Source organism: Botrytis deweyae, assembly GCF_014898535.1.
Source record: "Botrytis deweyae strain B1 chromosome Unknown BDEW_048, whole genome shotgun sequence".
NCBI lineage: Eukaryota > Fungi > Ascomycota > Leotiomycetes > Helotiales > Sclerotiniaceae > Botrytis > Botrytis deweyae.
This window is the reverse complement of record NW_024066255.1, coordinates 57,793-72,403: the sequence shown is the minus strand read 5'-3', so window position 1 is coordinate 72,403 and position 14,611 is coordinate 57,793. Positions and strand designations below refer to the sequence as shown.

The window sequence follows — 14,611 nt, the reverse complement described above, 5'->3', positions numbered from 1 at the left end:
CATTATCTGTAGGAGAAACAAGTGCTTGGTGATATCGCAGGTTTCGCCAAATGAAGAAGTCGCATTCTGCGATCCTTCCAAATATCACCTCGATCTAAGTACTAAAAGTCATGCGATTGATCATACGATGAAAAATAAGAGGTTTCCATCTAGTGGGTGGAATCTGACTGCGAATTAAACCTTTATGTCTTCTTGGTATTACAGTAAGGTTGGCCGGATTGGTCACATCTTAACTATCCAAAAAAATTGTTTGGGGAAAGCAGTACCTTAGCTTCATTCGAAGAACAGCCGACGACGATAATGCCTTAACCCTTGGGACAGTAAGTCATACCTCGATCTTTAACAATTGCTGAATATATTAATCATCTATGTAATGTAAGTGATTCTTTAATATCTTAACTACAGCAAGATTTACTACTTAGGAAACCGTTCAAAGATCATTTTGGGCCTGAGATTGCGCCTTCCCCAGCTTCACTTAAAGGAGAATGAGCTTGAAGATGAAAATGAGGTTGGATAAGGACCATATTGAACGATCATACTTACTACTCGTAGTATACTCGATTGTGTGTCGCAGCACTCGTCCCAGGTCTCATATTCGCAAGGCAAAGGTTAGTGTAGAGCTGAATTATTGCACTACATCTTGCTCTAGGATGCGTAGAACTCCGACCAAAGCAGAGTTTGAACGCACGTCTGAAAAGGAACTCAGTACATTGCTCAAGATATTAAATGGCGGCAATCCACGGAAGCTCGTAGCAAAACTTTGGGTCTGGTTGGTATGTCTGCTGAGATCAATCATTGAGAAATTTACCAAATTTTAAATAGGAAATACATGGTCATTCAAATTAACATAAGATTACCGACATTTTATAGCAAATGAACCGTTTCCAACTATTGTCATTTTAACCATAGCCATATACGGTGTATCTTAAACTCGAAATATCAAAACAACCCAACATCACTACATTTTCTCTCCACCACTTTCCGACTTGAATTGCACCGCTCCTTCCAATGCTGGTACCCATGGATGTCTATCCTTCACGAAACTTTCCCATTCTGGCGTCATTACTTTCTCGAAGATTCCCATCTTCAAAATGGTCTTACCAGGATATGCTTCGGCGATTGATTGAATTGGACTATGGATCTTGTTAACGATTTCACGCAACTTCAAGGAATAAATGTCAGGAGGCATGAATTGGAAAATGAAATGGTAAACCTACTTTCCACATGTTTTACAAAAGTGTCTCCTAACACATTTTCCGCTCGAGGTATCATAGTCTTCATACACATTCATATTTTCCGCCCCTTTAATCGTCACTTTTTCACTCTCGATTGCCAGATTACTCCCAAATGCTAGTCTCATTGTTAATCGCTTTCTCATGAGTTGAGATAGTTCCACATACCCGATGAGGCTGTCTTTCTACAATTCAGACAATGACATAAATGGCCTCTTGGACGAGAGAAGAGTTCCGAGTCGTTGATTGTTACGGTGATGGCGCCGCAGAGACATTCACCTTCCATCTTGTCAAGGATAGCTTCTGGGACGTTATATATTAGACTCGGATAATATAGGGGCTTGAGATGTGGTTGAGATTAGAGGAATAGGGGAGAGTATGTAATTCTGTCAATAATATTGGGATAACAATTGAACTGGTTTATAAATACCTAGGTATTTGCTGCACATATGTTTTTTACAGTAAATATGTGCGGAATGAGGGCGGAATAGTGTGCGGGGCAAGCGGGGTATCGTCAACGTGTAACCGTTTCGAGTGTGGGGTGATAGGGATCCTCGGGATAGAGACAACCTGAAAGTATTCTAGAGTTCGGAGATAGTGTTGAAATGAGAATTCTTATTAGAGATGTCTTTACTCTTTATCATTATCACCGATTTTTGTTATCGAATACGAAGCTGTATCGTGAGCCCTGTGGTAGATTGCTTACAAAGTGACGCACCATATAACGATAATGACAAAGTGATAGCTCTCGTTTGTAGGATACGGCAAGTATTTCGGCAGTCCCGAGTAAACAGGAATATTTTGAACGAGACAAAAATTACCCGAGAGGGTCAAGGGGGGGATGATCGGTCGCGAATTTGGGTCATCACTTTCCACTTTACCATCAGTAATACATAACTTTGTATCTACAGATTGAATTCGTTACTTTCATTAAGTTGGTCTTCCGTTAAATTTATATATACATGTGAAAGAAGTCAGACGAGGACTTGTATCAATCGTCTACCGACCACAAGATACTCAGACATTTAACAATAAGACCCGTTGATTGTGGGTGTAATAACACCTTGATCAACTAAGAGCTCCCATGACCAGTAGTCAGAAGTTATACCCTCTCCATCAACAGCAGCAGTGTTGTTAACCATCTTGACGTTCCAAAATGCGCTACCGGAAACATGCTTCTGGTAAGCATAGACTTGAGTATCGTGTATAACCTTACGTCCAGCAAGGGTGTTATTATAAAGAGTCTGAAGAGACCATTCGCCGATAAAAACAGGGAACTTGCCATCGCCTGCGGTGTATTGCGCTTGTCCACAGATGGCTGGGGCAACATATTGTGAATATATACCGGCAGCGGCGAAGAAGTAGATGTGGGAATCTATGACGAGATTTGTTCCAGCAGCGTAGAATGGAGACCAGAAAGCTTCTCCCAAGAAGCAGTCTTGCAACATGAGGGGGATTTTTTTGTTGACTTTAGCGATACGGGTCAGGACACCATTGATGTACGTGTTAATCCAGTTAGTACCGTTAGCAGTCAATCCTGAAGCCGTGGCAAAGCCACTAAAATTATCTGAAGCTTCATTGATTGGTGCAATGGTGAAGCCTTGTGGTTGACCAGAGCTTTGGATGAAAGACAAAATAGCATCAATGGCCTGGAAGGAGTATTCCAAGTTTGTGGCATTTTGGTACCATCCGCTATGTCCGAAAGCTTCACCGATACCTAAGGAGTTAACTCCTCCAGGAAGAGAGTGGAGACCAATAATGACGTGCATTCCATACTTCTGGATAGCATAGAGGGCAATATTTCGGAGATAGGTTTGTTGCTTACCATGGTACAATTTGGAACCAGGGAATTTGATCCAAGCTGCGTATGTAGTAGGAATGCGGAGCGTATTGATATTTTGAGCAGCGAGCTTGTCGATGTCGGCGGTGGTAATCCATGAAGCATAACGAGCCTCGAGAACTGGGCCACACTTATCACCTAAAGTCTCACAGAACCCCCATTCATCAATAGCATCAGGTGCATAAGCATTCCACCAGTCAGGATCGTAGTTTTGTTCTCTAAGGCCACTGTTAGTTTTCTGTGCACGTAAAAGGGGAAGAAAATGGGATAGTCTTACTGTTCTAACCAAGCACCAAAGTTAACACCATTGGCCTTGTAAGTGGTCCAATCGACGTAGTTGGTCGACTTTTTGGTCCAAGAGATGTCATGGAGATATCGCTGGATAGACAATGCAACCTCAGGACAAGAGATACTGCCATAGTTCCAGACAGAACCGTGCTTTGCGGCATTGGTTTGAAGAGTAGCGTCGAGCTTGGAAACAGCAACTTCGATATCCGATTTGACTGTGCTTACGACAGTAGTAATAATTTTGGCGATACCAGCTTCTAAAGCGAGGATATCACCGAATAAGGAGGGAGTAGGAGCAGCTAGCACCAAAGGAGTAGCAGCCAATATAAGACCTTTAGTGACACGCATTTTGAACGAATGTGAGAATTTGGATAAAGAATGGAACGGATACTTAGATACCGAAGTGAATCTGAATGGGAAAGAAACTACCTTTGAGTCTTCAACTTTGTCTTTATATCTTTGAAAAGCAAGTACTTACAAATGCAGCTAAGAGATTCTTTAGTTTATAATAATAACTAGCTCACTGAAGTTATTTGGTATGACGGTGACATTCGAGATCCACCATCACCATTTCTCCATTCATCCATGCTGAATTATTCTCCACGCTGGCCGATAGACAGAGAAAAATAAGTTTTCGGCCATTTAACAGGAATGTTCATCTGAAGGCAGTTGGTAATGACAGCCACTGGAGATTATGGAGCTAACTGAACCAGTATATCCTAGTACCAGGTGGCCGCTTAATCAATTCAGGAACGAGTTGGGATAGAGAACGCAATACACGGAATCGTTTACAGTACCTAGGGATGGGCGAATTATACAATTTAGGGGTCGATTATATAATTTTATATTATAATGCTTTTTGAGGCATATAAAATATTATGCCAAATTTATACACATGTTTTTCAAGCCAATAAGATCATCAGGATAAATAAAAGTAAATCGTTTTTGGAAAAAGTTTTTGATAAATTCTAATTTTCAATTTAATATATAATTAGATCTAAAAGTCAGATACTAATTATATGATTTATATATTAATTATCTTCTTTTCAAAATGGCTTCAAAATAGCCTTATATAAAGTTTTAATAAGGTTTTATAGGATTTTATAATTAATTATAATATAATACAATCTGAACGATATTATATATTATATTTGACTAAGCAATATACAATATTATATATCATCAAATCGCCTAACCCTAACAGTACCATCGCAGGATCCGACTGTATATAGTTAGTAGTACCCAAACTATATGGAGTAATCTCTTTTCAAGATTCGCCAATACTCTCAAGTACCAAAAAAGTGCAACTCATTGCGCTAGATGAATTTCTTCTTTTCTTGGCAAAGTAATGCCAATGCACTTCCACTTCACCGTCCACTTTGAATTGGGGTCAAGACATATTTGTTGATTCATAGTGTATATTGTCTGCCGCAGTGCAGGGTCTATTATGCTTCTAGTGTTCTATGAAGATTTGCTTGGTGAGTGTGGAGTGCATAGGAGCTCCAACAAGGACATTAAAACCGGTAGAGCGGGGCATCAAACTCGTCAAAATCGACCCCCTTTCAAGAACACCTTTGTTTTACACCAAGGCGATGTGAACGAATATTTCTTGTAAAATAAGATACTCAAGGTTTATCAATTGTGAGCTTGCAAAAATTCCTGTCCAGATCATTCCCCAAAAATATACAGAATTATTTGATGTATGATTCCGAAAAGGAATATGTAATCATTTGATGTTCCAGTGGTATCATCCTAGTGAATAGAGAGGAGTCCAATGATGATGACTCGAGGATGATAACTTCCACTGATTGTTTGCCGACCGTCCACTTCAAACTAACGTTACCGTCCACTTCAAACTAACGTTAGTACATGATAAATTCCAACTCTCAGATGAACTAGGGGCGAAAAGGTACTCAATCTCATCTACAATAGAAAAATTTCATATCGGACATCGTATTCTTGTATTCCAGAACGTATGTCAACCACAACCCGTCCAATGGCAACTTCCGGCAGATCCTAACTTTTCGTTCCCTGATTATACCTACTGGGTCTAACAAAGCATGCTCTCATAATGAGTGTTCTCAGCTGAGTCTTGAAGTCCATAGTTCATAGTTCAGCCGTGGATGAATTGCTATGTGGACTGGTGTGCTCTAGTTATATTGACTCTGTGCCTTGCAGCAGGACCGAAGGACTGGGATACTAAAAATACACACCCTTCTCAATGTTCGACAACAAACATTAATTGTTATCAAAAACGAAACAACTACATCTGATGACCTTTAGTTTGTTATGAAGATTATATGATCTACATTTTGGAATGAATCAATTTCATTAGAGGATACTGAAACGTGAGTGTTCTCAAAAGACGATCCGATTTGAGTGATTTAGTATATCATATCGTTCACATGCCGTGAAGTTATACAAGAGTCGGGAGATACAATATGCGATTTGATTTTTTTTTTGGATTTTCGGGATCGACTAACGTTATTTGTACTGATTCTTGAGTTATTGACCTACTCAGTTCCACGGCGAAGTGTGATAAAGCTCATTCAAATAATGACCTACCTTTGTAAAGATAGAGGATAGAACCACAAAGGTCGATGGCGTTGTTCTCGAACTTGAAGTCAAACACCAGTCAAAATGTATCAACCAAACTTGATGGCCTCACGGATCGGGTTATAAGATTCAAAGGTCGATCCAGCCGTGACTCCGTGAGTGGTGAATTTTGAGATTTTTTTTGAATCTAGAATCTGAAAACCATACTCATACGGTGTACAAGATCGACAAGAGATGGCTATGGATGAACCTTAAAAGTCCACCTATACGAGATAAGGGTAAACTCTAGCTTGTACATGGAGTTCGCAGTTTTCCCATGCTTGAAAAGTGCAGTTCTCATTCCTCCGGAGTCCGTGTATAAGCTTCAAAAGAAGCTTCAACCTGAATCAACCACTAATCTTGACAGTAACCTATTTGCCCTGCATAAGTCGGATTGGCAGTTCCATGATGTTTAAACTTATCTAGAATCTCGCGATCGTGGGGCCAGAAATTATGTAACCGTCGCAGCTCCGAAGCACTGTGCCGAGATGGTAAATTACAGAGTACAAGAAGACGAACCTGGCTCGAGCCTGGTTTCCTTAGCAGTGGAGTTGCACACTTTCTAGTGGCACGAGTATCTATCCAGTCAAATTTTTGATTTTGTCAGATTTATATGGGTCGGACCAATGAATAATATTGTCATCGGGAATGAATGTAGACAGACAGGACAGACAGGCTCTTCTTCTAGGTACGCGGAAAAAACAGGAAGAATTTAAGTACCTTTTTGACAAACCTCTTTAATTGAATTATAAATTCATTTCAAATTAAATACTAAAATCTGAAGAAGCCAAACGAAAACTTGAGCCTTCTTAATATCAAAAATGGGGATCATATGTACATAACAATCTTGAAGAGACCCCCAAGTTGTTGAAGTCCTTCCTAGGGGTATCAATTTCTGCCCGTTTTTTCGATTACGTGAAGACAGGGTTATTCATTTCCATTCTGACATTTTTAGCAGATCACCATTGGGAACGTGTCAGATCCGCATTTTTCTGAACACTCTGGCGACGATATGATTACATTCTATTATGCTCTGGAAGACTCAGTAAGATAAGAATGTTACCTTGAACTCATTCACCTCCTGCAAAAGATATTTAAATGTAGTGACTTGAGTGTTACTCATAAATAGTCACTGTGATCGTCACTACACTCAGTGAGGCATCACCATCCTATCCTATAAAACTTCAAAAGCCGAATATTATGATTTCGATAGAGGAATCTATACTACCAAATCATAGTCCGATATTAAGAATATAAGATCTTACTATGTAAATTAATACACCTTATATCTTATCGAATTCTACACAACTCAAGAAAAGAAGTTTCAAATGAAATTTACTAAAGTAAATAATTCAAACCAAGATTAAGTTTCTTTTCTTTTTCTATTCGCTTCCCCCCCCTCTCTGACTGATATATCAGTTAATGTATAGTATATCTTCAATTTCTGATAATTTTTATATATGATATCGGGATCTTTCGATCCTCCAGGTCAGAAGAACGAACAATAAAGCTAGAAAACATATATGAACGAGGTTCAACTGGAAGGGGGTCATGCTTAGTCATTCAACCCTATTGTGCTAAATCAGACAAATATTTGAGAGATACGGGCAGTGTGACTGTATCCTACAGGCGTTGCAAATGTAAAGAGTACGGTTTTAAAAATCGTAGTTTACGGTTTTCAGGGGTTACGGTTTTCATGGTTCGCTAGGGCGATAAGAGCATCATTGGCGCTTAAAGAACGACATTGTGCGTACATTGCCAGTACTTATACCCAATCACATCCAATCAATCTGTCAACACCCTTAAAACTGTCTTCTTCTCCATCTTTTCAAGCATTCCGAAGTACAAAGTCCAAAATTTCCAGATTGCTTGCAATTACTTGGGACAAAACGCGATAATGGGCCTCATATTGACCACGGGTTTATTGTTCTTTCTTACTCTCATGCTATGGCTTCTACCTAAACTATATACCGCGCGGAATTTTTTCACAAAATTATCAACTCGTGGCTTGGTAAGTTCTTTTCCTTGTCAAACGTGATCTGTTACACTAACATTCTCCTCAGCCAATGCCACCTCATAATTTCCTCGCTGGCCATCTTATCGAGCTAGCCAATGTCATCAAAGGTTTCCCAGCAGATGCACTAAAAGTATACCTTTTTGCTGCTCTCGCCCGTAAATACTCCCGCAATGGCGCATTCTACCTTGATCTGTATCCCTTCGCTGCCCCATTCCTAATCATCACTTCTCCGTTTCTCGCAAATCAAGCTGTACAATCTACTCCGATATCATATCGTAAACCTGATGCTCTGAGAACTTGGTTCTGGAGCATCGCAGGTGGTATCAGTATGTTTGATGCGGAATATGATGAGTGGAAAAATCTACGAGGTCTTTTTGCCAGGGGGTTCAGCAACAAGTATCTAATGAATTTGGTTCCCGGTATTACAGATGAGGTTGAAATCTACACGGAGGGATTAAGAGAAAAGGCAAGAAAGGGAGAGATGATTGAGCTAGATGGGATCAATTTGAGATTTATGATTGATTTGATTGGGAATACTTCTTTGTAAGTCAATTCGTTTCGCTACATTCACTGCAAGGTGGTATGCGTGGAATAGGAGAGTCAAAATAGGCGAAGTGAGAAATTCTAACACAATCTAGGAACGCAAAGCTCAACGCTCAGAGAGGATACAACCCTCTTGCAGATACCATGTTGAATCAAATCAAGAGTAAACTTGCGAATCAAGAAGTAAATCCTGTCCAATGGCTCAATTTCGTACGTCCAATTAAAGAGTGGAGCAATGGTCGGAAAATGGATGCGTATATCAACGTAGAACTTGATAAGCGCTTTGAGGCTTACAAGCTATCTAAGAATTCCGAGACAAATGGCCAATCAGACGACAAAGCAGAACCCTTTAAATCAATCATTGATCTAGTTATCGAGGACTACATGGCTGATCCTGCTCGAGTCAATGCAACCAATCTTGACCAAGAATTCCGCACTATCGCTACCCACAACATCCGACTCCTTCTCTTCGCCGGACATGATTCAACAGGTAGTGCCATATCCTGGTGTTACTATCTTCTTTCTAAAAATCCCTCCGCCCTCGAAAAACTCATCCAAGAACACGATTCAGTATTCGGAACTGATATTACCGCTGTTCCGAAACTTATCAAAGAGGATTCAACTCTGATCAATCAATTGCCATATACAACCGCCGTCATCAAAGAAACTCTTCGTCTCTTCCCACCCGCATCGAGTATTAGACAAGGACTAAAAGATGTGGACTTGGTTGATGAAGAGGGAAACATCTATCCGACTGAAAATTGTATGTTATACACGCTCCACTTGCCAATTCAACATGATCCAACATATTGGGCACGTCCTAAAGAGTTTCTACCTGAGAGATGGCTTGCGCAGCCAGGCGATGAATTGTATTGTGATACCAAGGGAGCTTGGAGGCCATTTGAGCTGGGACCAAGGAATTGTATCGGGCAGGCTTTGGTGATGATGGAATTGAAAATTATATTGTCCATGGTCGTCAGAGAGTTGGATGTACAGGATGCTTATGGAGAATGGGATAAGAAATTCGGTGATAAAAAGGGGATGAAAGAAATAGACGGAGAAAGATCATATCAGGTTGATGGAGGAGCTGCCCATCCTGCAGATGGATTTCCTTGCAGGGTGTCGTTCAGGAAGGGTGAGGCATCGTCATGATATTTCATTTGTAAGCTGTTGTCCTGAGCACCTAGATCATTTTGTTATCTCTCTATCTAGAGTTTAAAGTGACTCGGGTCGCAATTCGGCAATCGGAAGCTTTAGATTACCATAAACAATTAGACTATTTCCAAGTGAATGAAACCCCAAATTTTACTACGTGAAACAGCTTGATTTATGAGATGATAAGAATTTATATACAGTATTTCAGTCTAAACTGTTGGATAACATGTCCGTGTTGTCCAAGAAGTTAGTTAAATACATATAGACATATATAGTTTTGTCTCGTATACTCAATCTGACTGGTGGACGGAAGAATTGTCCTTGATTCTGAGGCGGAAACAATGTGCCCTATATTCAGACTATTTATCATCACTGCCTGATATTGGAAGTCGAGGAATTACATTAAACATTTGATTATTCTACTATCATAGAATGACCGCTTTTGTCACTATGCCCGTCTATCCTGAAAATCCAAAACAACCTCATTAATATGCCATGATCCGCGTCCAAATATCCAAATAGATCCAAACATTATATGGTAGAAATCTCTGGCACCAAACGCCTAATATCCTTCTTCGTCAGAAGACGTAGCGCCGTCAACTTGTGCTTGATACATCCTCTCCTTATTCTCCTCCGATGAAAGTAAGCTAGCCTCTCCATCCTCCTCAATCTGGAAAGCAGACCAATGCCTCTGATGCGAGGAGTCATAGCAATTTCTACCTTGACTCAAAGTACGCTTATGTGCAGCATGTGGCTCAACATTTCTCATCAAATACCTCCAATCATGAGGCCCGCTTCCCAGATTGGCCCAAGTAGTGACTGTTGCAAAAACTCCTCGACTGTCATTGAAGTCAAGCTCGAGGCAGTATTCGGTGGGACAATCATCGCATTTCAAAGGTTCTTTTGTGCTGTGAACGGGCCAATTGAAATCAGGATTACCATTGACCTGATCAGCCATCGCCTGGAATCTGACACATGTTGGTCTTGCTGGTACGGGAGTTTGTGGTGCTTGAATGTAACCTGGGAGCTGTGAAAGTGGCAGTGGTAATACTTCCGAGAAGGAATTTAATAGTCTCTTATTGCCCAAGTCCATAAGTCGTACACGCTCTGCGTTCAAAGATATAGTGAGGTGCGCGCAAACCTCTATATCTACGTGCCAAGACCTTTTGTCAACCATGAAATTTGAGAAAAGGACTGATTCCTGTCTACGATAGATCATCAAGCCTTGTGTAATCTTACAATCTGTCCGAATCTGCCAAGAGACACCATCACTGTTGTCGATCTCTGGAGTTGGTGAATTTCTTGACAATAACTTCAACAGCTCATTGCATTCTGGCTTGAACTGATGACGTTTCATGGCCATTTTGAAGATAACACCAGAAATTTTGGCAGGTCTATGATTTAGAGATTTGAAGGAAGATAAAACACATGGTGTCAATTCCTGGAACTGGCGTCTATCTTCTACCGATCCCAAGCTATATTTTGCTGCATTTGACATACTATGTAGACGAAGACAGTATGGGCAACCAATTTCATCCTCAGTAGCCAATCGATCCAGTAATGCCAACTTATCTTCTTCATTCAAATCTCTGGTAAAATGACCATTCAGCTTATGATAAAATGCCTTACAGGATATGGAGAGAGCAGCTGCCGATACAGAAGATGAGTAATCGCACACTGACAACAAGATCTCTGCCGGAAGATTGAAGCTCATTTTGAAATTTTCTGATGAGGTTTCAATATGATAAGAGACCACTTTCGAGTGCCCGCTTATTTTGGTAATGTTCGAATGTTGGTGATATATAAGAGGAATATAATGATGAGAATGATGAGAATGATGAGAATGATGAGAATGATGAGAATGATGAGAATGATGAGAATGATGAGAATGATGAGAATGATGAGAATGATGAGAAGTAATTGTAGAGGAAAAGAGCCAATTAATCACTCAGTGATATATTTGGAGAGAAATGAACAGTGTAGAAAATTTGTGCGATGAGATTGATCGTGTGTAGGTCAAAGAATGATAGTGTAATAAAAGACAGAAAACTGGATATAAAAGGAATGATCAAGAATGAATGAAGGATGAAGGAAGAATGCTGAAGAGAGAAGGGAAATACGTGAATTTGATGATGTTCTCAATATATGAAATGTAAGTAGAAGTAGATTTGACCCAGAGGATTTGGATAATTGGATTTGTGCGCCAAGCTAATGACATCAGCTCAGCAGAATTTAGAATGTACTACTTGCCAAGTAGCATTTACTAAGTCAGAACATAATCAATCATGAGTTAATATGACAAACTGTTACGTTTACCTTCATACACCTTAGGCGTCAATGAATAATTCACATTCAAGAATCTTTGAATGATACTTACACATACACACAGAGAAAGAGACAGAGGAAGAGGAAGAGGAAGGAGAAGAGAAAGAGAGAGGGGAAAAGAAAGAGGAAGAGGGAAGGGAGACAGAGATCATAACGGATTGTCTTTGACAGACTTGTGTGATGGGATTGAAAGATATCAGCTCCTTGTCACTGAGATGAAATTAACTTTACACTGTGTATGAGCGTACCTCTCTTTGATCTCAGGTAGACTTTAGATGACCAGAATTTGTGTTGTTTCAACACAGAATCTGATTCTCTCATTTCAATTGAATGATTGAAACGCTCTCATATTCTCACTTGATTGACATGAATTTCCTTTTCAAAAACGAACCCCAAAAGAAACCTACTGGTGAAGTCTTGGAATGAAATGGTATCTGAGAAGGTTGAGAATCTTTATCAGTATGAGCATGTTAGCTAAATGTCATGATTGGGAGTAATATGATCTTATCATCCAGCTCAAGGCATTTCTGTATGGTTTTCTCTTCGTCACCAAAATGATTCCCAAACGCCCCAGACTATGCTTCCTCTGTTTCATCGTGAACCTAATGCAGCCTCATTTGTATATGCGTGTTTATCATCTATCATATCTGCCATGTAATGTCCGATTCCGTGTGTGCCAATGTTCTCCCAATTTATAATTCTGACCAGTTGTCGATCGAGTCCATTAGACAGTTCAAATTCCACCACCTTCACCGTCAGTTAGCAAACAATCAACAATTCAGGGTTATTGCAAAGTCTCACCGCTTCTACCAGCAGCAACAGCAAAGTTCTGTTTTGATCCAGCAATCTTCGCGGCCTCACTTCTTTGCATGACGGCTTTCCATTTCATACTGACGAAAAGAGCTCCGCCACCAAGAAAGGTACCAAGGATCAATCTTTGACGTCTGCGAGTGTGAAGTTAGAACAAGTGTATATTTGTAGCACTCGCCAATAAAGACGATCGAGTTATAGACATCAAGTATCGAGTACATAACAAGGCAGAAAAGAATTGAAGGGAGACTGGGGGAGATAAACATACGAGAGGAGGGCTCGAGCTGGTGGCGCCATTTTGCTGCTTTCTCGCTGTTTTATGTTGTGTTGTACTATTCTCTTCAATCTTATTCTTGTGGTTTGGATCTTGAGTTGAATATAAAAAATGGACAGTAGATGGTTTCACAAATGAGTTGCCGGTGAGCGGATTGATGGTTGATACTTGGAATAACGGATGAAGGAGACCTCGGAAGAAGTGAAAGTTAAATGCTTCGATGTTGACCTCATAAGCTTCGAAGCTCGTACCATGATTGAAAAAGCACGCGAGCTATCACCAATTGAAGCTAGTATCTTCATTAGACCCGTACTTACCCCAGAATCGAGAAAATTGACGAATGAGAAGGCGTGAAGCGATAGAGATAAGGGATTGGAAATAGATAAAAGATAGCTGTCAGATCACGTGCGTATCTATTTCCGCTTTTCCAATTTCGAACCTATTTTGGTATCCATTCACATGATATCATTTATATATTCATTATTATCTACAAAGTATGTCTTTATGTAAGTACTAGTTATATGGAGGTAGGTCGGTAGGTAGGCAACGTTCAACTCTTTATATCTCTTTCTAAATAGTCTGCCTCCACGGCAGTGGCCCTCGGAGAGCCAGCGGAGCGTCATCTCATTTTGCAGTCTTGATAGATTCTATACATTATGCATCGTATAATGAAAGGTTAACAGCAGTTCATATATTGTGAGATATACTAACATTTAATACTATTCGAGTCGATGGATGATATCCAACGATGAAACATTGGCATAGATCTTATTTGTGCATATGCATCGCATGGTTCCAAAGGATTTGAGATCGTTCGATCATCTAACACTCACAGCAAAAAGTATCAAAAGTACGTTTAGCTCACTCTAGTCCTTCTTTCTTTCCTCCCCCCTTAAAGTGATGTTCGAATCCTAACATCTTTTGACCAACTTCGCTTCTTCACAATCATATATCAAATACACAGCGACATCCACGATACTAAAAGAAATCCTTCGGACAGAGAAGTGATGAAATGTGTAGAAATCTTGCAGTGTTATATCTGTTTTCTAGTTCCTCGAAGTGGTACAAACTGAGGATAGACATTAAGTTTATTGCTGCCGCACCCATAGTCGAAATCATCGGACTTGACATTTCATACGAACGATTACTTGTACAGAATAATCTGACAGACTTCAAGCAGTTGAACAATTAACATCTAGGATCTTAATCCATTCAATGGTGGATCGAAGATCTCAAGGCTGACTATAGGAATCTCGGATGGACGGTTAATCAAATGGCCAAGGTTAGCCGTTTTAATTCGAAGTACAGTATGGAGGTTGAAGGCGTAAGTCGTGTAAGCCTTATTTTTAATAAAAGTTGCTGTTTTACGAAATTTCAATACTACTTTTACTAATTTTATTAGACGAGCTTTTTCTCAGCCCTTCATAGCTAAAAATAACAATGGCCTTGTTAGTACTCTCTATAATTATTTTTAATGCTACTCAAGATTTACGCTTATACTTATGCTGTGTAGCTTTTAGAATTCTAATTAA

General features: G+C 39.9%; 5 protein-coding genes across 5 annotated transcripts; 1 reads left to right on the top strand and 4 right to left on the bottom strand.

Annotated features, from left to right (window-relative positions):
* Window positions 1-816: 816 nt before the first annotated feature.
* Window positions 817-1,640, bottom strand: EAE98_011424 (uncharacterized protein). Its single transcript, XM_038959046.1, has 3 exons — window positions 1,401-1,640; window positions 1,218-1,350; window positions 817-1,133 (listed from the first exon to the last, which is right to left on the bottom strand). The coding sequence occupies exons 1-3, from the start codon at window positions 1,516-1,518 to the stop codon at window positions 959-961; spliced, it is 426 nt and encodes a 141-aa protein (XP_038804559.1). The 5' UTR covers window positions 1,519-1,640; the 3' UTR covers window positions 817-958.
* Window positions 1,641-2,257: 617 nt separating this feature from the next.
* On the bottom strand, window positions 2,258-3,708 carry EAE98_011423 (uncharacterized protein; the record flags this gene model as incomplete). Its single annotated transcript, XM_038959045.1, has 2 exons — window positions 2,258-3,290; window positions 3,350-3,708. 2 exons carry the CDS (start codon window positions 3,706-3,708, stop codon window positions 2,258-2,260), a joined length of 1,392 nt encoding a protein of 463 aa, XP_038804558.1.
* Window positions 3,709-7,852: 4,144 nt separating this feature from the next.
* On the top strand, window positions 7,853-9,667 carry EAE98_011422 (uncharacterized protein; the record flags this gene model as incomplete). The annotated part of the gene is made up of 3 exons (XM_038959044.1): window positions 7,853-7,966; window positions 8,019-8,515; window positions 8,611-9,667. The coding sequence occupies 3 exons, from the start codon at window positions 7,853-7,855 to the stop codon at window positions 9,665-9,667; spliced, it is 1,668 nt and encodes a 555-aa protein (XP_038804557.1).
* Window positions 9,668-10,232: 565 nt separating this feature from the next.
* Window positions 10,233-11,384, bottom strand: EAE98_011421 (uncharacterized protein; the record flags this gene model as incomplete). Its single annotated transcript, XM_038959043.1, has 1 exon — window positions 10,233-11,384. One exon carries the CDS (start codon window positions 11,382-11,384, stop codon window positions 10,233-10,235), a length of 1,152 nt encoding a protein of 383 aa, XP_038804556.1.
* Window positions 11,385-11,996: 612 nt separating this feature from the next.
* EAE98_011420 (uncharacterized protein) lies at window positions 11,997-13,369 on the bottom strand. Its single transcript, XM_038959042.1, has 3 exons — window positions 13,074-13,369; window positions 12,797-12,939; window positions 11,997-12,742 (listed from the first exon to the last, which is right to left on the bottom strand). Exons 1-3 carry the CDS (start codon window positions 13,100-13,102, stop codon window positions 12,729-12,731), a joined length of 186 nt encoding a protein of 61 aa, XP_038804555.1. The 5' UTR covers window positions 13,103-13,369; the 3' UTR covers window positions 11,997-12,728.
* Window positions 13,370-14,611: the final 1,242 nt, after the last annotated feature.

Coding starts and splice junctions, on each gene's coding strand:
- EAE98_011424 (XM_038959046.1), bottom strand. CDS start 1,518: ATGGAAGGTGAATGTCTCTGCGGCGCCATCACCGTAACAATCAACGAC. Junction 1,351..1,400: donor TAGAAAGACAGCCTCATCGG/GTATGTGGAACT, acceptor CAATGAGACTAG/CATTTGGGAGTAATCTGGCA. Junction 1,134..1,217: donor TTTTGTAAAACATGTGGAAA/GTAGGTTTACCA, acceptor CAAGATCCATAG/TCCAATTCAATCAATCGCCG.
- EAE98_011420 (XM_038959042.1), bottom strand. CDS start 13,102: ATGGCGCCACCAGCTCGAGCCCTCCTCTC. Junction 12,940..13,073: donor CCAGCTCGAGCCCTCCTCTC/GTATGTTTATCT, acceptor TCACACTCGCAG/ACGTCAAAGATTGATCCTTG.